This window comes from Hyla sarda, chromosome 8 (assembly GCF_029499605.1).
Source record: "Hyla sarda isolate aHylSar1 chromosome 8, aHylSar1.hap1, whole genome shotgun sequence".
NCBI lineage: Eukaryota > Metazoa > Chordata > Amphibia > Anura > Hylidae > Hyla > Hyla sarda.
In genome coordinates this window covers 211,558,470-211,585,278 of record NC_079196.1, presented here as the reverse complement: position 1 = coordinate 211,585,278, position 26,809 = coordinate 211,558,470, and the positions used below count along the sequence as shown (strand labels likewise).

The 26,809-nt window shown below is 44.8% G+C and overlaps 1 protein-coding gene across 1 annotated transcript; it reads right to left on the bottom strand.

Moving 5' to 3' along the window:
• LOC130284390 (NADPH oxidase organizer 1-like) lies at nucleotides 1–25,297 on the bottom strand. Its single transcript, XM_056534695.1, has 8 exons — nucleotides 25,148–25,297; nucleotides 22,262–22,342; nucleotides 18,591–18,666; nucleotides 5,637–5,817; nucleotides 5,260–5,450; nucleotides 4,901–5,014; nucleotides 3,915–4,032; nucleotides 1–1,622 (listed from the first exon to the last, which is right to left on the bottom strand). Exons 1-8 carry the CDS (start codon nucleotides 25,217–25,219, stop codon nucleotides 1,136–1,138), a joined length of 1,320 nt encoding a protein of 439 aa, XP_056390670.1. The 5' UTR covers nucleotides 25,220–25,297; the 3' UTR covers nucleotides 1–1,135.
• Between the last annotated feature and the right edge of the window lie 1,512 nt (nucleotides 25,298–26,809).

Sequence of the window (26,809 nt, the reverse complement as noted above, 5' to 3'; positions counted from 1 at the left end):
CATCCTTTATTGAAATGTCACTTGAATACAAAATCTTACAAAGATTATACCAAAGATGGCAGCGAATACATAAACATGCACTCTAAACATATATGATATTCTCTAATTTACATTTTCTTCTAGGGCATGCCCTTAAAGTCTTTCTCAAACAGCAATGTTCATCGATCTCATGATATGATGAGTAGGGTCTCAAAAGACAAAGCTAATCGAGTAGTACTTCAAAAGGTAAAGTTAATCAATCACAGAACACAATAAGAAAAGCCTAAAAGGCAAAGCTAATCGATCTCGGAACATGATGAGAAGGGCCTAAAAGGCAAAGCTAATCGATCTCGGAACATGATGAGAAGGGCCTAAAAGGCAAAGCTAATCGATCTCAGAACATGATGAGAAGGGCCTAAAAGGCAAAGCTAATCGATCTCAAAACATGATGAGAAGGGCCTAAAAGGCAAAGCTAATCGATCTCAGAACATGATGAGAAGGGCCTAAAAGGCAAAGCTAATCGATCTCAGAACATGATGAGAAGGGCCTAAAAGGCAAAGCTAATCGATCTCAGAACATGATGAGAAGGGCCTAAAAGGCAAAGCTAATCGATCTCAGGATATGATGAGTAGTACCACAAAAGACAAGTATAATCGATCTCAGAATATCATGAGTAGTACCCCAAAAGGTAAAGCTAATTGATCTCATGATATGATGAGTAGTACCTCAAAAGGCAAAGCTAATCAATCACATAACATGATATGAAGTGCCTAAAAGAACAAGAAGTACCTCAAAAGACAAAGTCAATCGATCTCAGAACATGATGAGAAGGGCCAAAAGGCAAATCTAATCGATCTCAGGATATGATGAGTAGTTCCAGATCTTAGAACAATCCCTGAGAACAAGTGACTCAGTAGCCCCTGATCTCTATCAATAATGGTTCCTACACTGTAATATTTACATCATCTATTATCTTAGGTAGAGAAAATTCTACTACAACTATAGCCTTACCGCTACATATCTCTGTGTCCAAGTCAGACACGTCTCAGGACAATTTGCCAAAATAAGTATCAATGGATAAGTGGGAGCATACTGTCAGTATGACAAACAAGAACCACTCCCAACCTCCATGTCCTCCAACCTTCCTCATCATAACCTAAAGCTGGGTCTCGCTGACTTCTAGTGCCTCCATTCCCACTAGTGACCTTTGCACTTTTTTCTTGGTGACTGTACTGCACTTCTGTATGATCTCATCCGGTTTGGGTCTGACTGGGATTTTGGGCATGCCATTCAATGATGAGCTCATTGACAGTGACGAATTGGAGGTACTACATGAAGAGTGCCCACTATTGGAGGAACTAAGTCTATTGTTGCATCCAGAAGTACTATCTGTATCCGATTCCAGGTCAGATCTACCTTCAGACCCAAGTGATGTGGCCCCCAATGACTGGGACCGTCCTCTATCACTTTGGTTGTTTGGTTGGAAGGCTAGGATAGAATATGTATCTCTGAACCACTTGTCTTCATGCAGATTGGGAGTGGAAACATAGCGTTCTCTGCTGAGGATATGCTGGATCTTCTCACATGGGTTTGTGTACGGTTTTAGGTAGAGCGATGGGATGAAGCCAGTTCTTCTGTTGTATCTGTGGAAAATATGGACATAAATTAAATGTTATTGCAAAACTTCACAAATTTGTAGAGGATCTGTGCAAAAAAATGCTTATAACACTCACAGTCTACCACTAGTTCACACTCATTGGCCACTTTATTAGGTGCACATTATTATTTGCTTCCATTCTTGGTCCATACTTTCTACAAGGTGCTGGAAACATTCCTCAGAGATGTCTTTCCATATGGACATGATGACATCACACAGTTCCTCCATATAGACATAATGACATCACACAGTTCCTCCATATAGACATAATGACATCACACAGTTCCTCCATATGGACATGATGACATCACACAGTTCCTCCATTTGGACATGATGACATCACACAGTTCCTCCATATGGACATGATGACATCACACAGTTCCTCCATATGGACATGATGACATCACACAGTTCCTCCATATGGACATGATGACATCACACAGTTCCTCCATATGGACATGATGACTTCACACAGTTCCTCCATATGGACATGATGACATCATACTGTTCCTCCATATGGATATGATGACATCACACAGTTCCTCCATATGGGCTTGATGACATCACACAGTTCCTCCATATGGACATGATGACATCACACAGTTGCTGCAGATTTGTCGGATCCATAATTAGAATCTCCAGTTCCACCACATCCCAGCGGTGATCTATTGGATGAGATATGGTGACTGTGGAGGCCATTGGAGTCATGTGACCTCATTGTCCTGTATGAGATGATGTCATGTGACCTCATTGTCCTGTATGAGATGATGTCATGTGACCTCATTGTCCTGTATGAGATGATGTCATGTGACCTCATTGTCCTGTATGAGATGATGTCATGTGACCTCATTGTCCTGTATGAGATGATGTCATGTGACCTCATTGTCCTGTATGAGATGATGTCATGTGACCTCATTGTCCTGTATGAGATGATGTCATGTGACCTCATTGTCCTGTATGAGATGATGTCATGTGACCTCATTGTCCTGTATGAGATGATGTCATGTGACCTCATTGTCCTGTATGAGATGATGTCATGTGACCTCATTGTCCTGTATGAGATGTTGTCATGTGACCTCATTGTCCTGTATGAGATGATGTCATGTGACCTCATTGTCCTGTATGAGATGATGTCATGTGACCTCATTGTCCTGTATGAGATGATGTCATGTGACCTCATTGTCCTGTATGAGATGATGTCATGTGACCTCATTGTCCTGTATGAGATGATGTTATGTGACCTCATTGTCCTGTATGAGATGATGTCATGTGACCTCATTGTCCTGTATGAGATGATGTCATGTGACCTCATTGTCCTGTATGAGATGATGTCATGTGACATGGGGCATTATCCTGCTGGAAGTATCTGATGGGTCCACTGTGGTCATAAAGGGATGGACATGGTCAGTAACAATACTCAGGTCGGCTGTGGGGTTTATAACAGGATCAATTGGTACTAAGGGGCCCAAAGTGCCCAGAAAATGTCCCCCGCACGATTACACCCCACCAGCCTGAACCTGATACAAGGCAGGAGGGATCCATGATTTATGTTGTTTACACCAAATTCTGACCCTGTCATCTGATGTCACCGCTGGAATGGAGACTCCTCAGACCAGACAACGTTCTTCCATCTTCCATTGTCCAGTATTGATTCCTGTGTGAATTGTAGCCTCAGTTCCCTGTTCTTAGCTGACAATAGTGGCCACTGTTGTGTTCTTCTGCTGCTGTAGCCCATCTGCTTCAAGGTTGGACGTGTTGTGGAGTCAGATATGGTATTCTGCAAACCTTGGTTGTAACAAGTGGTTATTTGAGTTACTGTTGCCTTTCTGTCATCTGGAACCAGTCTGTCCATTCTATTCTGACATGAACAAGACATCCCCCCCCCCCCCCCCCACATACACACACACACACACACAAATGCGGCTCACTGGATATTTTCCCTTTTTCGGACCATTCTCTGTAAACCCTACAGATGGTTGTGTATGATAAACCCAGTAGATCAGCAGTTTGTGAAATACTCAGTCCAGCCCGTCTGGCACCAACAACCATGACACGTTCACAGTCACTTAAATTCCTTTTTTGATGCTCGGTTTGAACTTCAGCAAGTTGTCTTGACCACGTCTACATGCCTAAATGCATTGAACTGCTGCCGTGTGATTGGCTGATTAGCTATTTGTGTTAACATGCAATTGAACAGGTGAACCTAATAAAGTGGCCAGTGAATGTATAAGACCCAAAAATCCCAAACCTTACACAAAGACCCAAAAACTTTTCTCACCTGATGAGCCACCAACCATCATCTGATTTTCTCAAGACTTCCACAACAACGCCGATCCCTACCGAAAGCTCATCCGAATTCTGAGCTTCATAGCTGTTTACCACCACACACAAGGTACCTGTTCAGACATGAGAAGAGTTAATGAGCAAAACGAAGCAGTGTGTATACTGTATAATGGCCAAATCAGTGTTTCCTAACCCAGTATGCCCGGACAGCTGAAGTTTTGCAACAGCTGGAGGCGCACTGGTTGGGAAACACTGGGCTAGAGGGCTCCTTAAAAAAAGTGTTCCCTCTTATCCATTATAAGTGTTGATGCTATTACAGATGTTCATATATATATGCATTTTTATATATTTTTTTACATTAAAAAAAAAAAAAAAAATATATATATATATATATATACACACACACTGCATAATCTCTCTCTCTCTCTCTCTCTCTCTCTCTCTCTCTCTCTCTCTCTCTCTCTCTCTCTCTCTCTCTCTCTCTCTCTCTCTCTCTCTATATATATATATATATATATATATATATAAACCAAAGATAATACACCACTGCATTATTCTGCGACTATATATATATATATATATATATATGTATATATGTGTGTTAAATTAAATCCATGCTACCCAGATACCACTTATCTTGCCTCATCCCTATTTTCACCCTACCCGATGTGTTCTTATCGATTTTTATATTTATATAATAAATTCAATAAAATTAAATATATCTTTATGCATCAATATAAGTACCTCTCTGCATGTAGGCTATCTAAAAGATAACACTCTGATACCCGCAGTCACCACTAGAGGGAGCTCACTGCATACTGTTTATACATTAAACTTACTAACAAATCAGTATGCAGTAAAACTCCCCCTAGTGGCGCTGATGAGTTTGCAGCAACAGATTGTTGGTCTAATTAGAATACATTGTGAAGTTGTCAGGACATTAAAAGGCGACTGAAGCTCTGTGTATGAACAACATCATACCTTCTCCCTGGCACTCTTTGGCAATGTCATACTCTTCCGTATTCCCATGATCCTGGAGATAAGGCGCCGGAAACCAGGCTATCTGTCGCTCTTCGTTCTCCACCAGCCACCAGCCTGCCGTGCCAAAGAATTTATCGGTGAAAAAAAAATGACATATTTGCAGTTCCCCTCCGTGCCCACTAGGTGTCACTCTACAGGCGTTGTAGGGAAATGTCTGCCTCTTTCTCAGTAACAGCGCCATTCCTATACACAGGCCCTGTCTTGTATTCTATATAATGGGACTGACTTGCAATACCAGTCACAGCCTAAAGTCATGGGTGGCGCTGTATTTGGATAAAATGGCTCAGGGGGTCACGTACCAGTGCTGTCCTTTAGCAGAACATCTAGGAATTCATACTGCTTGACTCTGAGCGGTCTGTTCCTCACATCCACCGTTTCGTAGTCTGCCGTGCACATGTATTTGTAGCATCTCAGGGGCGCTGAGATATTGGGGGTGTCGGGCGAGACTATTCGCGCTTCCTCTTTTTTCTCGGACGGCATGATGACCAGGCTGGAAGAGAACATAAAAAACAAAGATATTGGATCTTCTAGGAGACTAGACCAATGTTTCCCACCTAGTGTGCCTCCAGCTGTTGCAAAACTACAACTCCCAGCATGCCCAGACAGCCAAAGACTGGTCCGGGCATGCTGGGAGTTGTAGTTTTGCAACAGATGGCATATTAGAATAGAACATCACCTGTCCTCAGGGAAGGAAGGATTCATGTCTCGGTGTTGTAGCGTGAAAAACTGAACCACAAAGTTGCTGTGAGAAATTTTAGCGTCCAGTTGCAGCAAGGAGTGCGAATAGGCTTCCAGGAGCCGCAGTCTTTCTAAGAACCTCTTGGTGGCGTTCCTCTTTGTCACAGTTCTGGGAGCATCTGAAAAGAATCCAACATTTTTTTTGTTTATAGAACCATGCTGCCATCTGCTGGTGCTGGTTGCAAAAAAAAAAAACACTTTCTTTATAGGTCTTTATTAATGATTTTGCTTACTTTCACTTCCACATCATCATCAGCTGGCTGTATCAGCTCTGTTTTCTCTATACCCAGCCCATATAATTCTGCCCTACACACTGCCTTGTATCTGCGCTCCTCACTTTCTCCAGCCTGTGTGCATTGTCCATCGAGGTTAGCCTCTCTACCTGTCCACTCTTTTAGTTAAACAGCAGCTAAATGGTAGGACATTTCTAATAAAGACTATTTAGAAAGGAGCTTTATTTTGCATTCTGAAAACAAATAGACAATTAATAAATCTATAAAAAGTAAGTGCAAATTTATGAAAAATGATTACAGTGCAGCACAGTGCACTGTAGTCAATTTGTCTAAATTGAACTTATGTTTAAATGGGTACAATACATAAGTCTTGCTGTGGTAGGGCATTTCTAATGAAGACTATTTAGTAAGGAGCTTTATTTTGCATCCTGAAAACAAATAGAGAATTAAAAAATAAATGAATTAATTAAAAAAAAAAGTGCAAATCTATGAAAAATGATTACAGTGCAGCATGGTGCACTATAGTACATTTTCTAAATTACACTTGTGCATATATATATATATATATATATATATATATATATATACACATATATATCAATATATATTATGGGATATTACATTGAGTACATATCTGGTGTGTTCTTCTTTTGCAAGACTTTCTGGTTGCTTTCTAGGCCTCACTTTGCAAATATTATATCATTTTAATTGTATCAATGAGTAAGTGTTTATAGTCTATATATTTGGTGTAGAGCCATAAATGACTTAACCCTCGCCTGTCTGCATAATGGCACAGGCGCCAGGCTGTACCTGCTCACAGTCACCTGGCATGATGGGAGTTAATGGGCCTGTTACGAAATATTAAGCTATGAGCGGATTGTGTATCTGGCAGTAACATTGTGTCTAGGGATGAGCGAATCGAATCTGACGAATCTGAATTCGTTACGATTTTCAGGAAAAATTTGATTTGCAACTAATGCGAATATGGCCGCGAATGCGAATATCGTCGCTTCATTAAACTCCATTTAGTGCGGTCCAGGCTCCAGGGCATCTAAAATGGCGGATGTGAGGACATGGGGCAAGGAATCCTGGGAAGGCAGGAACAAGGGTCAGCGGGATGACCCTGAAACACATGCAGCATGCAGCCTATCAGCAGCCAGTCACCCCTGTGATGTCACAGCCCTATATAATCAGCAGCCATATTGTGGCCAGTCACTTCAGCCTTTTTATTGCAGAGAGAGGGACAGAAAAGCTTTTGAACAGCAGTGATTCACCTCAAGCCCAAATCCAGCCTAGAAGCACTGATAGGGAAGGGAGAGAGATTGAGAGAGAAAGTGCAATTTTGGGTGTAGTACACAGCGACTGTGTGCTGCAGCACTGGTGTGTACAACAACTGAAATGCTAATAGTAGCCAGCCAATTAGGGTGAACAGAGCACTAAAAGCGTATTGTCCACTAGTAAGTGGAACCTGTGCGTACATCTAAGTGGTGTACCATTTTGTTCCTGTTAACCCCCTAAGGACCAGGGGTTTTTCAGTTTTTGCACTTTCATTTTTTCCTCTTTTAATTTTGCACCTAAAAGTCCATATGATGGCTTATTTTTTGCGCCACCAATTCTGCTTTGTAATGACTACAAAACGGCAAAAAAATCATTGTGCAACAAAATTGAAGAAAGAACACAATTTTGAAACTTTTGCCTGGCTTTTCCACGTAGTACATTTTTCGGTAAAAATTACACCTTCTCTTTATTCTGTAGGTCCATATGATTAAAATGATACCCAACTTATATATGTTTGATTTTGTCGCACTTCAGGAAAAAATCATAACTACATGCAAGAAAATCATAACTACATGCAGGGGTTAAATGATCTTCATGATCTTTTTTTCCCACTTTTTTTTTTTTGCAATGTTATAGCTCCCATAGGGGGCTATAACACTGCAAACACTGATCTTTTACATTGATCAATGGTTTCTCATAGGAAACCATTGATCAGTGATTCTGCCGCTTGACTGCTCATGCCTGGATCTCAGGCACTGAGCAGTCACTCGGTGATCAGACACCAGGAGGCAAGGTAAGGGACCCTTCTGTTCGGGATGCCACGATTTCATTGCGACGATCCCGAACAGCTGAGCTAGCCGGGAGTGGTTTAGTTTCACTTTAGACGCAGCGATCAACTTTGAACGCCACGTCTAAAGGGTTAATAGCGCACGGCACCGCGATCAGTCCCGTTGCTAGGTGCCAGGCCCAACCCGCTATAACGCGGTGCCACGGCGTGGAGCCGCGTTATAGAAAGGGAGAGGACTCAGGACATACTGGTACGTCCTTGGTCCTTAAGGGGTTAAAGTCTCAAGGGCCTAGGTACTGTGAAAGGACAGCCAAAAGTACACACCTGCTGGTGTTGTAGACAAATACTGTTTTACGTGTACTGGAGTGCATTGTCCTCCCCTCATAAGTGCACACCACATACATACATCTAAGTGGTGTACCATTTTGTTCATGTTCAAGTCTCAAGGGCCTAGATACTGTGAAAGGCCAGGCAAAAAAACACACCTGCTGGTATTGTAGACTAATACTGTTTTACGTGTACTGGAGTGCATTGTCCTCCCCTCATAAGTGCACACCACATACATACATCTAAGTGGTGTATGTTACGCCGAGCGCTCCGGGTCCCCGCTCCTCCCCGGAGCGCTCGCTTCACTCCCTCCGCTGCAGCGCTCCGGTCACGTCCTCTGACCCGGGGCGCTGCGATCCCGCTGCCAGCCGGGATGCGATTCGCGATGCGGGTAGCGCCCGCTCGCGATGCGCACCCCGGCTCCCCTACCTGACTCGCTCCCCGTCTGTTCTGTCCCGGCGCGCGCGGCCCCGCTCCCTAGGGCGCGCGCGCGCCGGGTCTCTGCGATTTAAAGGGCCACTGCGCCGCTGATTGGCGCAGTGGTTCCAATTAGGGTTTTCACCTGTGCACTTCCCTATATTACCTCACTTCCCTTGCACTCCCTTGCCGGATCTTGTTGCCTTAGTGCCAGTGAAAGCGTTCCTTGTGTGTTCCTTGCCTGTGTTTCCAGACCTTCTGCCGTTGCCCCTGACTACGATCCTTGCTGCCTGCCCCGACCTTCTGCTACGTCCGACCTTGCTTCTGCCTACTCCCTTGTACCGCGCCTATCTTCAGCAGCCAGAGAGGTGAGCCGTTGCTAGTGGATACGACCTGGTCACTACCGCCGCAGCAAGACCATCCCGCTTTGCGGCGGGCTCTGGTGAAAACCAGTAGTGGCTTAGAACCGGTCCACTAGCACGGTCCACGCCAATCCCTCTCTGGCACAGAGGGTCCACTACCTGCCAGCCGGCATCGTGACAGTAGATCCGGCCATGGATCCCGCTGAAGTTCCTCTGCCAGTTGTCGCTGACCTCACCACGGTGGTCGCCCAGCAGTCACAACAGATAGCGCAACAAGGCCAACAGCTGTCTCAACTGACCGTTATGCTACAACAGTTGCTACCACAGCTTCAGCAGTCATCTCCTCCGCCAGCTCCTGCACCTCCTCCGCAGCGAGTGGCCGCTCCTGGGATACGCTTATCCTTGCCGGATAAATTTGATGGGGACTCTAAGTTTTGCCGTGGCTTTCTTTCCCAATGTTCCCTGCATCTGGAGATGATGTCGGACCTGTTTCCCACTGAAAGGTCTAAGGTGGCTTTCGTAGTCAGTCTTCTGTCCGGAAAAGCCCTGTCATGGGCCACACCGCTCTGGGACCGCAATGACCCCGTCACTGCCTCTGTACACTCCTTCTTCTCGGAAATCCGAAGTGTCTTTGAGGAACCTGCCCGAGCCTCTTCTGCTGAGACTGCCCTGTTGAACCTGGTCCAGGGTAATTCTTCCGTTGGCGAGTATGCCGTACAATTCCGTACACTTGCTTCAGAATTGTCCTGGAATAATGAGGCCCTCTGCGCGTCCTTCAAAAAGGGCCTATCCAGCAACATTAAAGATGTTCTGGCCGCACGAGAAATTCCTGCTAATCTACATGAACTTATTCACCTAGCCACTCGCATTGACATGCGTTTTTCTGAAAGGCGTCAGGAACTCCGCCAAGATATGGACTCTGTTCGCACGAGGCGTTTCGTCTCCTCGGCTCCTCTCTCCTCTGGTCCCCTGCAATCTGTTCCTGTGCCTCCCGCCGTGGAGGCTATGCAGGTCGACCGGTCTCGCCTGACACCTCAAGAGAGGACACGACGCCGTATGGAGAACCTCTGCCTGTACTGTGCTAGTACCGAACACTTCCTGAGGGATTGTCCTATCCGTCCTCCCCGCCTGGAAAGACGTACGCTGACTCCGCACAAAGGTGAGACAGTCCTTGATGTCTACTCTGCTTCTCCACGTCTTACTGTGCCTGTGCGGATGTCTGCCTCTGCCTTCTCCTTCTCTACAGTGGCCTTCTTGGACTCTGGATCTGCAGGAAATTTTATTTTGGCCTCTCTCGTCAACAGGTTCAACATCCCGGTGACCAGTCTCGCCAGACCCCTCTACATCAATTGTGTAAATAATGAAAGATTGGACTGTACCATACGTTTCCGCACGGAGCCCCTTCTTATGAGCATCGGATCTCATCATGAGAGGATTGAACTTTTGGTCCTCCCCAATTGCACCTCGGAGATTCTCCTTGGACTTCCCTGGCTTCAACTTCATTCCCCAACCCTGGATTGGTCCACTGGGGAGATCAAGAGTTGGGGGTCCTCTTGTTCCAAGAACTGTCTAAAACCGGTTCCCAGTAACCCTTGCCGTAACTCTGTGGTTCCTCCAGTAACCGGTCTCCCTAAGGCCTATATGGACTTCGCGGATGTTTTCTGCAAAAAACAAGCTGAGACTCTACCTCCTCACAGGCCTTATGATTGCCCTATCGACCTCCTCCCGGGTACTACTCCACCCCGGGGCAGAATTTATCCTCTTTCTGCCCCAGAGACTCTTGCCATGTCCGAATACGTCCAGGAGAATCTAAAAAAGGGCTTTATCCGTAAATCCTCCTCTCCTGCCGGAGCCGGATTTTTCTTTGTGTCCAAAAAAGATGGCTCCCTACGTCCTTGCATTGACTACCGCGGTCTTAATAAAATCACGGTTAAGAACCGCTACCCCTTACCCCTCATCTCTGAACTCTTTGATCGCCTCCAAGGTGCCCACATCTTCACTAAATTGGACTTAAGAGGCGCCTATAACCTCATCCGCATCAGAGAGGGGGACGAGTGGAAAACGGCATTTAACACCAGAGATGGACACTTTGAGTATCTGGTCATGCCCTTTGGACTGTGCAATGCCCCTGCCGTCTTCCAAGACTTTGTCAATGAAATTTTTCGTGATCTGTTATACTCCTGTGTTGTTGTATATCTGGACGATATCCTAATTTTTTCTGCCAATCTAGAAGAACACCGCCAGCATGTCCGTATGGTTCTTCAGAGACTTCGTGACAACCAACTCTATGCCAAAATTGAGAAATGTCTGTTTGAATGCCAATCTCTTCCTTTTCTAGGATATTTGGTCTCTGGCCAGGGACTACAGATGGATCCAGACAAACTCTCTGCCGTCTTAGATTGGCCACGCCCCTCCGGACTCCGTGCTATCCAACGCTTTTTGGGGTTCGCCAATTATTACAGGCAATTTATTCCACATTTTTCTACCATTGTGGCTCCTATCGTGGCTTTAACCAAAAAAAATGCTGATCCCAAGTCCTGGCCTCCTCAAGCAGAAGACTCCTTTAAACGACTCAAGTCTGCCTTTTCTTCGGCTCCCGTGCTCTCCAGACCTGACCCTTCCAAACCCTTCCTATTGGAGGTTGATGCCTCCTCAGTGGGAGCTGGAGCTGTTCTTCTACAAAAAAATTCTTCCGGGCATGCTGTCACTTGTGGTTTTTTCTCTAGGACCTTCTCTCCAGCGGAGAGGAACTACTCCATCGGGGATCGAGAGCTTCTAGCCATTAAATTAGCACTTGAGGAATGGAGGCATCTGCTGGAGGGATCAAGATTTCCTGTTATTATCTACACCGACCACAAGAACCTCTCCTACCTCCAGTCTGCCCAACGGCTGAATCCTCGCCAGGCCCGGTGGTCTCTGTTCTTTGCCCGATTTAATTTTGAGATTCACTTTCGTCCTGCCGATAAGAACATTAGGGCCGATGCTCTCTCTCGTTCCTCGGATGCCTCAGAAGTTGATCTCCCTCCGCAACACATCATTCCACCTGACTGCCTGATCTCCACTTCTCCTGCCTCCATCAGGCAGACTCCTCCAGGAAAGACCTTTGTTTCTCCACGCCAACGCCTCGGAATCCTCAAATGGGGTCACTCCTCCCATCTCGCAGGTCATGCGGGCATCAAGAAATCTGTGCAACTCATCTCCCGCTTCTATTGGTGGCCGACTCTGGAGACGGATGTTGGGGACTTTGTGCGAGCCTGCACTATCTGTGCCCGGGATAAGACTCCTCGCCAGAAGCCCGCTGGTTTTCTTCATCCTCTGCCTGTCCCCGAACAGCCTTGGTCTCTGATTGGTATGGATTTTATTACTGATTTACCCCCTTCCCGTGGCAACACCGTTATTTGGGTGGTCGTTGATCGATTCTCCAAAATGGCACATTTCATCCCTCTTCCTGGTCTTCCTTCTGCGCCTCAGTTGGCTAAACAATTTTTTGTACACATTTTTCGTCTTCACGGGTTGCCTACGCAGATTGTCTCGGATAGAGGGGTCCAATTCGTGTCTAAATTCTGGAGGGCTCTCTGTAAACAACTCAAGATTAAATTAAATTTTTCCTCTGCATATCATCCCCAGTCCAATGGACAAGTAGAAAGAATTAACCAGATCCTGGGTGATTATTTGCGACATTTTGTTTCCTCCCGCCAGGATGACTGGGCAGATCTCCTTCCATGGGCCGAATTCTCGTATAACTTCAGGGTCTCTGAATCTTCCTCCAAATCCCCATTTTTCGTGGTGTACGGCCGTCACCCTCTTCCCCCCCCTCCCTACCCCCTTGCCCTCTGGTCTGCCCGCTGTGGATGAAATTTCTCGTGACCTTTCCATTATATGGAGAGAGACCCAAAATTCTCTCTTACAGGCTTCTTCACGCATGAAGAGGTTCGCGGATAAGAAAAGAAGAGCTCCCCCCGTTTTTTCCCCTGGAGACAAGGTATGGCTCTCCGCTAAATATGTCCGCTTCCGTGTCCCTAGCTACAAGTTGGGACCACGCTATCTTGGTCCTTTCAAAATTTTGTGTCAAATTAATCCTGTCTCTTATAAACTTCTTCTTCCTCCTTCTCTTCGTATCCCTAATGCCTTTCACGTCTCTCTTCTCAAACCACTCATCCTCAACCGTTTTTCTCCCAAATCTGTTCCTCCCACTCCTGTTTCCGGCTCCTCGGACGTCTTCTCGGTCAAGGAAATTTTGGCTGCCAAAAAGGTCAGAGGGAAAATTTTTTTTTTAGTAGACTGGGAGGGTTGTGGTCCTGAAGAGAGATCCTGGGAACCTGAGGACAACATCCTTGACAAAAGTCTGCTCCTCAGGTTCTCAGGCTCCAAGAAGAGGGGGAGACCCAAGGGGGGGGGTACTGTTACGCCGAGCGCTCCGGGTCCCCGCTCCTCCCCGGAGCGCTCGCTTCACTCCCTCCGCTGCAGCGCTCCGGTCACGTCCTCTGACCCGGGGCGCTGCGATCCCGCTGCCAGCCGGGATGCGATTCGCGATGCGGGTAGCGCCCGCTCGCGATGCGCACCCCGGCTCCCCTACCTGACTCGCTCCCCGTCTGTTCTGTCCCGGCGCGCGCGGCCCCGCTCCCTAGGGCGCGCGCGCGCCGGGTCTCTGCGATTTAAAGGGCCACTGCGCCGCTGATTGGCGCAGTGGTTCCAATTAGGGTTTTCACCTGTGCACTTCCCTATATTACCTCACTTCCCTTGCACTCCCTTGCCGGATCTTGTTGCCTTAGTGCCAGTGAAAGCGTTCCTTGTGTGTTCCTTGCCTGTGTTTCCAGACCTTCTGCCGTTGCCCCTGACTACGATCCTTGCTGCCTGCCCCGACCTTCTGCTACGTCCGACCTTGCTTCTGCCTACTCCCTTGTACCGCGCCTATCTTCAGCAGCCAGAGAGGTGAGCCGTTGCTAGTGGATACGACCTGGTCACTACCGCCGCAGCAAGACCATCCCGCTTTGCGGCGGGCTCTGGTGAAAACCAGTAGTGGCTTAGAACCGGTCCACTAGCACGGTCCACGCCAATCCCTCTCTGGCACAGAGGGTCCACTACCTGCCAGCCGGCATCGTGACAGTGTACCATTTTGTTCCTGTTAAAGTCTTAAAGGCCTAGATACTGTGAAAGGCCAGCCAAAAGTACACACCTGCTGTTGTTGTAGATAAATACTGTTTGAAGCATAGTGGAGCGTATTGTACTCCCTCATGTACGCACTAAGAATGTCAGGCAGCGAAGTTCCAGAACGTGCACAGTTTTCTCTGTAAAAGCTGTGCTGCCTGGCCAGTAGTGTGCCATCAGAGGGAGGCGGGGACCATAGTAACCCCAAGGAGAACTCGTCTGTCCACAAAAAATGTGAAGACACTGATCTATGTAAAGATGAATCAGGCATGGATCAGCCAGGATTTCCACCCACCAATGCCTGATGCATGAGAGTAGATTGACCATGGTGCCACAACAACATTACACAAATATGGATAGTGCCAAACATGTTTAAGGTGCTGCTCCCCAGTTACAGACATTCCTCCACATCAGACCACAAGTAAGTTTTGAGGATATGTATTACGTAAAACATAACTTTTAATAATATTCTTAGGATAAAAATAAAATATATGTACCCAACATTTTTTTGAAATCAAACAAAAGGAAAGGTATGCAAAAAACACCATGTGCCACCTACACCACCAAGTATTGATGTGATGCAAAGACCTCTAAAAGGTGTAAGGGAACAACGTATGGTCCATTGTAACAGGTGGGGGTAAAAACTTCCCCTTCAAGGCCCTACTCTTGCATTATTAATTCCCTTCTTGGCAAGTGTTACTCGCCCTAAAAAGGACAGCCCCACACAGGAAACTCTCCCTATTTCCCCCTAAAAACACTGCCATTTCCCAGGGTTTCCAGGTGGAAATAGAGAGAGTTTCCTGTGTGGGGCCGCCCTTTTTAGGGCGAGTAACACTTGCCAAGAAGGGAATTAATAGGACGAGAGTAGGGCCTTACAGGGGAAGTTTTTACCCCCACCTGCTACAATGGACAATACGTTGTTCCCTTCCACCTTTTTGAGGAAAGTGTTACTTGTCTTAAAAGGGGCAGCCCCACACAGGAACCTCTCACTATTTCCTTCTAAAAACCCTGGGAAATGGCAGTGTTTGCAGGTGGAAATTGGAAGAGATTCCTGTGTGGGGCTGTCCTTTTTAGGGCGAGTAAGAGTTGCAAAGAAGGGAATTAATAATGCAAGAGTAGGGCCCTACAGGGGATGTTTTTACCCCCATCTCTTAAAATGGACCATACGTTGTTCCCTCCACCTTTTAGAGATCTTTGCATCACATCAATACTTGGTGGTGTAGGTGGCACATGGTGTTTTTTGCACACCTTTCCTTTTGGTTGATAAAAAAAATAAATAAAAAATTTGGTCCATATATTTTTTCCTAAACATATTATTCAAAGTTACGTTTTACATAATGCATATCCTCAATGCTTACTTGTGCACACTAACACTTTTACAAAAGAGACCGTTTTCTTCTGCCTACCTGCCTCAGCTACTATTTTGATTCTGCCATCCGCCTGATGCCACACATCTGATGCCAAGTTCTCCTTTTTTCACCCACCTTTGTCACCGGGTACTGGTATTGCCACCCCCACCCCAATATGTCACCGGCTCACTTTCAGGACTCCTGATGCTGCTGCCACTTCAAGGCTGTCTCATTCTACCACCACATGTTTACCTCGTGCTGATTCCACCTCCAGGCTGTCTCATTCTGCCACCATATGTTCTCCTCATGCTGATGCCACCTCCAGGTTGTCTTATTCTGCCACCATATGTTCTCCTCATGCTGATGCCAGCTCCAGGCTGTCTCATTCTGCCACCAAATGTTCTCCACATGATGATGCCAGCTCCAAGCTTTCTCATACTGCTACCATATGTTCTACTCATGCTGCTGCCACCTCCAGGCTGCGTCATTCAGCCACTATATGGTCTCCTCATGCTTCCGCCACTGCCAGGTTGTGTCATACAGCCACTATATGTTCTCCTCATGCTGCCGCCAACTCCAGGCTGTGTCATTAAAGCCACTATATGGTCTCCTCATGCTTCTGCCACCTCCAGGCTGTGTCATTTAGCCACTATATGTTCTCGTCATGCTGCCACAAACTCCTGGCTGTGTCATTCAGCCACTATATGCTGCCGCAAACTCCAGGCTGTGTCATTCAGCCACTATATGTTCTCCTCATGCTGCCACCACCTCCACGCTGGGTCATTCAGCCATTATATGGTCTCCTCATGCTGCTGCACCTCCAGGCTGTGTCATTCAGGCACCATATGGTCTCCTCATGCTTCCGCCACCTCCAGGCTATGTCATTCAGCAGCTATATGCTGCTGCCAACTCCAGGCTGTCATTCGGCCACTATAAGTTCTCGTCATGCTGCCACCACCTCCACGCTGTGTCATTCAGGCACTATATGGTCTCCTCATGCTGCCACCGCCTCCACGCTGTGTCATTCAGGCACTATATGGTCTTCTCATGCTGCCGCCACCTCCATGCTGTGTCATTCAGCCACTATATGGTCTCCTCATGCTTCTGCCAACTCCAGGCTGTGTCCTTCAGCCACTATATGGTCTCCTCATGTTGCCGATACCTCCACGTTGTGTCATTCAGCCACTATGTGGTCTCCTCATTCAGCCACTATAGGGTCTCCTCATGCTGCTGCCACCTCCACGCTGTGTCATTCAGCCACTATATGGTCTCCTTATGCTGCCGCCACCTCCATGCTGTGTCATTCACCCAGTATATGGTCTCCTCATGCTGCCGCCACCTCCACGCTGTGTCACTGAGGCACTATATGGTCTCCTCATGCTGCCGCCACCTCCACGCTGTGTCATTCAGCCACTGTATGGTCTCCTCATGCTGCCGCCACCTCCACGATGTGTCATACAGTCACTTTATGGTCTCCTCATACTGATGCCACCTCCAGGCTTTGTCATTGTGCTGCTCTGCGACAGTGATTCTAATAGCGATGCCTGTGATCTGCATGTCATACTGAATAACAGTATTATTTCACTAACCCAGCACACACCCTATGCGTGTTACAGCAAGGCAAAGTGTATTACACCAATATTGAGGCTCTCTGTAGGCCAGAAATAGACGTTTTTAATAGCGGTTTGCCGCAAATAGATTCAGACCGAAACAATTTTTTTTTAAATTCGCTCTTCTCTAATTGTGTCATTCAAATTATTACTTGGTTTATCATTAGTGTAAGGATGCGGTCACACAGGGGAGTTTTTTGGAAAGCCAAAGTCAGAGGTGAATCCAGCAGGAAGGAGAAGTATAAGGATATGAGGATGGGATATGAGGATGGGTTATGAGGTCGAGATATGAGGTCGGGATATGTGGACAAGATATAAGGATGGGATATGATGACTGGATATGAGAATGGGATACGAGGACAGGATATGAGAATGGGATATGAGGATGGGAAATGAGGTCGAAATATGAGGACAGGATATGTGAACAGGATAGGAGGTCGGGATATGAGGACAGGATATGAGAACGGGATATGAGAATGGGATACAAGGATGGGATATGATGTTGGGATATGAGGACAGGATTTGAGGACGGGATATGAGGTTGGAATATGAGGTCGGGATATGAGGACGGGATATGAGGATGGTATATGGGGATGTGATATGAGGTCAGGATATGAGATCAGGATATGAGGACAGGATATGAGGACAGGATATGAGGATGGAATATTAGGTTGGAATATGAAGTCAGGATATGAGGATAAGAGCATCATTGTTGCTTTTCCTCTCCCACATGAAGTAATAAGTCTTGGGCTGAGTTCGCACTATGATGTATGTTAGTGTCCATCTCCATACAGAAGACGTGGAGCATATTACACTCAAGCACTTATAATTATCTGATCTGGACCTTTGCCTGTAGGTAAGTGTCACTTTCAGGGAAATATTTATTACCTGTAATTTCCTGCTAAGTCTACATGATAAGGATGAGACAAACTTCCACCTGGCTTCTGATACACGCTGCAGGCTTGTGGGGTGTCACATGATGGCCTGGGCCTTTAGGTCATATAGTGTAAGAACAACAGGGGATGTATTATGTATTGGGGATAATAAATCTCTCTCTCCCCCCCCCCTTTTTTTTTTACTGAGCTAGTGTTAAAATATGACATTTATGGCTGCCAGCAACCACAGCTAGAGGGAGCCCAGGACATTTATGGCTGCCAGCAACCACAGCTAGAGGGAGCCCAGGACATTTATGGCTGCCAGCAACCACAGCTAGAGGGAGCCCAGGAGCTAATTTTCATAAAGAATAAGAAGAAGCTGAGCTCCCTCTAGTGGTGGCTGCAGGAAGACAGATTTTTATCATTGAATATCTATAGTGAAGGTTTGCAGCTATGTACGCACGTGACCTGATCTGATGATTTCGGCATGCGATTGTTCTCCTTACCTTTCAGTTTGGGCAGAGTTCTTTCCGTCTTATTTAAGATTCCAGCTTCCAATGGGAAATTCTTCTTAAGATCTCTCTAAGCACAGAAGACAATCGGGGAGAATTCAATAATGTTGTAATTTTTTTTTTGTGCACATTTTTGAAACTCACCAGAATTCCTGCTACATTATGTTTGCACCGCAATTTGCAACTTTTTCACATTTTTCTGCCATCTTTAAAGAGGAGTGGGTGTGTCCTAGGGGCCCAACAGATTAAAAGGGTTATCCAGGAAAAAACTTTTTTTTATATATCAACTGGCTCCAGAAAGTTAAACAGATTTGTAAATTACTTCTATTAAAAAATTCTTAATCCTTTCAGTACTTATGAGCTTTTGAAGTTAAGGTTGTTCTTTTCTGTCTAAGTCCTCTCTGATGACACGTGTCTCGGGAACCGCCCGGTTTAGAAGAGGTTTGCTATGGGAATTTGCTTCTAAACTGGGCGGTTCCCAAGACACGTGTCATCAGAGAGGACTTAGACAGAAAAGAACAACCTTAACTTCAGAAACTCATAAGTACTGAAAGGATTAAGATTTTTTAATAGAAGTAATTTACAAATCTGTTTAACTTTCTGGAGCCAGTTGATATATAAAAAAAAGTTTTTCCTGGAATACCCCTTTAACTATGATTTATGCTAGGAGCTGGCGTCAATTGCAGCAGATATCTACACCGGCTCATATTTAGAGTAGATGTAAAATCTCGGTGCGTGCATAGGCTTTGAGGCGCCAGATTTAAAGGGGTTCTCCAGTGGAAAACATTTTAATTTTTTTTAATCAACTGGTGCCAGAAAGTTAAACAGATTTGTTAATTACTTCTATTAGAAAATCTTAATCCTTCCAGTACTTATCAGCTGCTGTATGCTCCACAGGAAGTTCTTTTCTTTTAGAATTTCTAAAGAAATAAAAAAAATTTAAAATAGAAATAATTTACAAATCTGTTTAACTTTCTGGCACCATTTGATTGAAAAAAAAATTGTTTTCCAGTGGAGTACCCCTTTAAATGTAAGAGTTGCGTGCACAAAGTTCCGCCCATGTTCACTGCGCTGAATTTACTAAGAGTTGTGCCTCTCAGTAAATTCAGGGGAATCGTCGGCTGCTTGTGCCACCAGCACAAAAATCTCAAAGGCCAAAGGTGGCTTAGATTTTCTGTAACATTTGGTGTTGCAAATCGGCCTAATGTCACATGTGACTCCTTTTTTTTCACCCTTGGTACGATATTTTTGTGCAAAATCTAAACATTTTCCCAAAAAATACACCACTCGCGCAGCTTAGTTAATCAAATTATAATATTCCACCAGCCTTTGGCTACCACTAGGGGGACTTATACTGTATACTATGATACATTGATCTCAATAATAACACCGTAGGCCGCAATCTTCTACACTCCCTCTAGTGAAAACTGCACTCAGACACCATTTTATCATTGAGCTTGCATTTATGCTAGTGTTTCCCAACCAGTGGGCCTCCAGCTGTTGCAAAACTACAACTCCCAGCAGGGAATGCTGGGAGTTGTAGTTTTGCAACAGCTGGAGGCCCACTGGTTGGGAAACACTGATCTGCTTTATATGGGGGGCCTTCCATCTGTCCAGGATCGGGCATGCTACATGCACTTTCTCTCCTCTCTCAATTGAGAATAGATGCATGCTCAGTCGAGCAGAGCATGCATGCGTATAGGGGAATAGGGAGATTTAGCTATATTACGTCTTTAGCCAGTTTAATATTATGACAATATGACAATCCCTAGATATGGTGTTCAATTCAATGTTACCCAACCAAGATGCCTCCAGCTGTTGCAAAACTACAACTCCCAGCTTGCCGGGAGTTGTAGTTTTGCAACAGCTGAAGGCACCCTGATTGGGAAACACTGAATTAGGCAATCAGTAGGCCAGACCAGAACAAAGCATCCTATAAAAGCAGCCACCCTATGGGTCTGTCATTTAGTTGCTATGGAAAATTACCATATCAGCCAAATACAGAAAGAGTATTTTTTTTTTAAATCAACTAGTGCCAGAAAGTTAAACAGATTTGTAAATTACTTCTATTTAAAAATCTTAATCCTTCCAGTACTTATTAGCTTCTGTATACTACAGAGGAAGTTCTTTTCTTTTTTAATTTCCTTTCTGTCTGACCACAGCGCTCTCTGCTGACACCTCTGTCCATGTGAGGAACTGTCCAGAGCAGGAGAGGTTTGCTATGGGGATTTGCTCCTACTCTGGACAGTTCCTGACATGGACAGAGGTGTCAGCAGAGAGCCATGTGGTTAGACAGAAAAGAACAAATCAACTACCTCTGTAGTATACAGCAGCTGATAAGTACTGGAAGGGTTAAGATTTTTATATAGAAGTCATTTAAAAATCTGTTTAACTTTCTGGCACCAGATGATTTAAAAAAAAAAAAAGTTTTCCAGTGGAGTACCCCTTTAAGGCAATGGGCAGCTTCTGAGTTCATTGGGGTCACTTCAGAACCCTCAACTATTGTGCAAGGGGCTACAAAGAGCCCACCTCTCTCTCTCTCTCTGGAGGACCCTGCATGTCTGTGTATTATTCAGACAACCCATTGATTTCAATTTGAACAGTGTAATGCTTCGTTTCCCCTGTGATGGCGCTGCAGGGAAACTGAAAGGTTCCCCTGTAGATCACAGGTGATCATTGGAGGTCCATGATATATAAAAAAAAAAAAAAAAGTAGATTTAAAGGAGTACTCCGGTGAAAAACAATTTTTTTTAAATCAACTTGTGCCAGAAAGTTAAACAGATTTATAAATTACTTCTATTAAAAAATGTTAATACTTCCTGTACTTATTAGCTGCTGAATACTACAGAGGAAATTCTTTTCTTTTTGGAACACAGAGCTCTCTGCTGACATCATGACCACAGGGCTCTCTGCTGGCATCTCTGTTAATTTTAGGAACTGTCCAGAGTAAAAGGAAATCCCCATAGCAAACATATGCTGCTCTGGACAGTTCCTAAAATGGACAGAGATGTCAGCATAGAGCACTGTGGTCATGATGTCAGCAGAGAGCTCTGTGTTTCAAAAAGAAAAGAATTTCCGCTGTAGTATTCAGCAGCTAATAAGTATAGGAAGGATTAAGATTTTTTAATAGAAGTAATTTACAAATCTGTTTAACTTTCTGGCACCAGTTGATTTAAAAAAAAAGTTTTGCACCGGAGTACCCCTTTAAAGGGGTATTCCAGGCAAAAACTTTTTTTTACATATCAACTGGCTCCGGAAAGTTAAACAGATTTGTAAATTACTTCTATTAAAAAATCTTAATTCTTCCAATAGTTATTAGCTTCTGAAGTTGAGTTGTTGTTTTCTGTCTAACTGCTTTCTGATGACTCATGTCCCAGGAGCTGTGCAGTTCCTATGGAGATATTCTCCCATCATGCACAGCTCCCGGGACATGACATCATCATTGAGCAGTTAGACAGAAAACTTCAGAAGCTAATAACTATTGGAAGGATTAAGATTTTTTAATAGAAGTTATTTACAAATCTGTTTAACTTTCCGGAGCCAGTTGATATATATATATATATATATATATATATATATATATATATATATATATATATAAAAAGTTTTTGCCTGGAGTACCCCTTTAAGGTGATAGAACTATTACTTTATCATGTTCTGCTTACCTGGAACTTCTTAAAGTCTCCAAATGTTCGAAATATCAGGACCTTGTTGTGATCGGACCATAAAACCAAAAACATGTAGGTCTAGAAGAGCAAAAAGAAAAGAGAGAGAAGTGTAATGCTGAGATCAGACTATGGAAGCTCCGTCTAGAAATATTCAGGCGAGAGAATCTGGGGGGTCATTGCTAGGACCGTACGGACATTACCGTCCCCATAGACAGCAATGTATTCTGCATATTTTTCCCAAAGATTGACCGAAATCATTCTTACGGGGGAGGAATTTCTGCAGCAGACAGTTCTGCCGCAGAAACTCTGTAGAATCTCAAAGCAGAATTCCGCTTGGAAATTCCCTAGTGTAAACCCGGCTTTACAGAACCAGTTCTAGGTACTTAAAGGGGTACTCCGGTGAAAAAAACGATTCTTTTTTTAAATCAACTGGGGCCAGAAAGTTAAACAAAATTTTAAATTACTTCTATTTAAAAATCTTAACCCTTCCAGTACTCATCAGCTGCTGTATGCTCCACAGAAAGTTATGTAGTTCTTTCCAGTCTGACCACAGTGCTCTCTGCTGACACCTCTGTCCATGCCAGGAACTGTCCAGAGCAGGAGAGGTTTGCTATGGGGATTTGCTCTTTCTCTTGACAGTTGCTGACACAGACAGAGGTGTCAGCAGAGAGCACTGTGGTCAGACAGCAAAGAACTACACAACTTTCTCTGTAGTATACATCAGCTGATAAGTACTGGAAGGATTAAGATTCTTATATAGAAGTAATTTACAACTTTCTGGCACCAGTTGATTAAAAAAAAAAATGTTGTCACCTGAGTACCCCTTTAAATCTAGTATTTGAAGCAGTGGGAAATGGAGGGGCCAAGGGATGAGTTTTTCGATAACTAGAGTTCCACCTTAAGGGTGCGTTCACATGAGCGGATTTTGTTTCAAACTAACAGCGTGTTTCCCGTTGCGATTTTGAAAGGGGAGGGCTGTCCGTGGGCTGTCAGCAGTAGATTTTCGGCAGCAGAATCTCCACTGCTGAAAATCTGCCAGAGACGCCATTGAAGGGAAACACGAAGTGAGTTTGAAACAAAAACCAAAACTTAAATTTATTTTATTTTTTTTACAGATTTCATTTAAAGGAGCCAATATTTTATTGCGGAAAACAGGCAATGATTCATATAATATAACACGTGGGAAAATTGTGCACAGCACAGCTCCACCTTCAAATAACGTCTTCCGCAATTTGCCTATACAGCAGTGGTCTCCAAACTTTGGCTTCCAGCTGTTGCAAAACTACAACTTCCAGCATTGTGGGAGTTGTAGTTTTGCAACATCTGGAGGTCCAAAGTTTGGAGACCACTGGTATAGTAGAACTCATGTTGATGCTGCAGCATCGTCCCCCTTCCTATTTTTAAACAGACTGCTAGTGCTAAAGCTTAGTGCAGTGTTTCCCAACCAGGGTGCCTCCAGCTGTTGCAAAACTACCACTCCTAGCATATACAACATATAATATAAAAATAAGACACAGAAGTAAAACAAATGCCAAATATTTTATATTTAGATTAGAATATTTAAATTTAGAAAATATTAAATATCAGGGTCTGCTGTACGTATCACAAAGGATTGCGCTATGTAACAATATCATATAAAATACAAAAATACATAAATACAAATAAAAAAAAACTAAAAACCAAATATTTTCTAATAATTATAATATTTTTAATTTAGAAAATATCAAATATCAGGGTCTGCTGTACATATCACAAAGGACTGCGCTATATAACAATGTAATATAAAACATTTAATACAAATAAATAAAACAAATACCTAAAAACGAAATAGTTTTCTTATCATTATAATAATATTTAACATGTAAAAAAATATATATCAACTGCGCTATATAACGATATGATATTAAATATATAAATACCGTATTTTTCGCCGTATAAGACGCACTTTTGCGTCTTATACGGCGAATACACCCCTATCGGGTCGGTCCCTGCGGCCATCAACGGCCGGGACCCGCGGCTAATACAGGGCATCCCCGATCGCAGTAATGCCCTGTATTAACCCTTCAGACGCGGCGATCAAAGCTGACCGCCGCGTCTGAAGGGAAAGTGACACTAAACCGGCTGCTCAGTCGGGCTGTTCGGGACCGCCGCGGAGAAATCGCGCCGTCCCGAACAGCTTACAGGACACCGGGAGGGACCTTACCTGCCTCCTCGGTGTCTGCTCCGTGCCGGGATCCCCTGCATGGCGGCGCTCTCCTTCGTCGTCATCACGCACGCCGTCCCGTCATCCAATAGGAGCGGCGTGCATAGCGACGTGATGACGGCGACGGAGAGCGTGGATCCCGGGGAAGAAGACATCCGGAGTGTCGGGGGACGCCCCGGGGACGCGGCGACAGCGATGGAGTGACATCCAGGGCAGCAGTGACGAGCGGTGACGGGTCCGGAGCGGCGGGGACACGTGAGTATTACCTCCTATACCAGTGGTCTTCAACCTGCGGACCTCCAGATGTTGCAAAACTACAACTCCCAGCATGCCCGGACAGCGGACAGGGCATGCTGGGAGTTGTAGTTTTGCAACATCTGGAGGTCCGCAGGTTGAAGATCACTGTTGGGTGCAGAATCTTTTTTTTCTAGATTTTGCACCTTTAAAATTGGGTGCGTCTTATACGCCGGTGCGTCCTATAGGGCGAAAAATACGGTAATATAAAAATGTATTAAAACAAATGAATAAAGTAAAACCCTAAAAAAATTATATTTTTATAATAATAATAATTATTATTATTATTATTAATAAATAAATTATTATTATTATTTTTTTTTTTTTAATATCAAGGATTAGGGTCTGCTGTATACATCTTTGCCAGATGATTCTCAGGTTCTGACCTTTTTGTCGCCATGCTGCATTATTCCAATGGCTTCTACGCTCACCGGATGCCGGATGCTTTGCCCCTTCATCTTTGCCAGGATGCTGCACTACGGTCTGGTCACAGATGGAGCCTGGGACTTGTATACCCGTCCGGAGGAGGGGGGGGGGTGGGGTGGGGGGGGTGTTCTCGACTCCTTCAGACCAATCGTCTGCTGAGTTTTATTGGTGACTCATAAAATCCTTTCTTGTCTTCTCTAGAAAGAAAAAAATATATAATAAAAACAATTTAGACTCTGTCCTTCCTGTCTGCACAGGTGTCTATGGTGAGGTGAGCGCAGAGCCGGGAGACATTCTTGGCATAGCAGAGCGCGCCAGCGAAGTGTAATGACCTAGTTACATGGTTTGGGCAAAAGTCTGCTGATGATTTTTATCTGTGTACAATGATCCCTCAACTCACAATGGCCTCAACATGCAATAGTTTCAACATACAATGGTCTTTTCTGGACCATTGTAAGTTGAAACCAGACTCAACATACAATGTACAGACAGTCCAGATCTGTGAAACGTGTTAATGGCCGGAAGAACCGACCAATCAGAATGGGCATTCACTGGAAAAACACCTGTATTACTGAAGCGTATGCACTGACTGGTGTCTGGTAGCGCCCCCTACAGTACAGGGAGGTATTACATGTTCTGTACTCTTTACCTGTATTACTGAAGTGTATGCACTGACTGGTGTCTGGTAGCGCCCCCTACAGTACAGGGAGGAATTACATGTTCTGTACTACTCTTTACCTGAATTATTGAAGTGTATGCACTGACTGGTGTCTGGTAGCGCCCCCTACAGTACAGGGTGGTATTACATGTTCTGTACTCTTTACCTGTATTACTGAAGAGTATGCACTGACTGGTGTCTGGTAGCTCCCCCTACAGTACAGGGAGGTATTACATGTTCAGTGCTCTTTACCTGTACTACTGAAGTGTATGCACTGACTGTGTCTGGTAGCGCCCCCTACAGTACAGGGAGGTATTACATGTTCTGTACTCTTTACCTGTATTACTGAAGAGTATGCACTGACTGGTGTCTGGTAGCGCCCCCTACAGTACAGGGAGGTATTACATGTTCTGTACTACTCTTTCCCTGTATTACTGAAGTGTATGCACTGACTGGTGTCTGGTAGTGCCCCCTACAGTACAGGGAGGTATTACATGTTCTGTACTCTTTACCTGTATTACTGAAGTGTATGCACTGACTGGTGTCTGGTAGCGCCCCCTACAGTACAGGGAGGTAATACATGTTCTGTACTCTTTACCTGTATTACTGAAGTGTATGCACTGACTGGTGTCTGGTAGCGCACCCTACAGTACAGGGAGGTATTACATGTTCTGTACACTTTACCTGTACCAGGGTTATCTGCTCCTTTGGACACCAGGTGAGGGCGGCTCCATGTTACCTTTTTAGGACATTTTACTGTATAGGACCCTGAAGAAGCTCCTGTCCCAGTGTTTCCCAAGAAGGGTGCCCCCAGCTGTTGCAAAACTACAACTCCCAGCATGCCCGGACAGCCTTTGGCTGTCCGGGCATGCTGGGAGTTGTAGTGTTGCAACAGCTGGAAACACCCTGGTTGGGAAACACTGACATAGACAGTGATTACAGCTCCAGCAGATCTTTAATACTT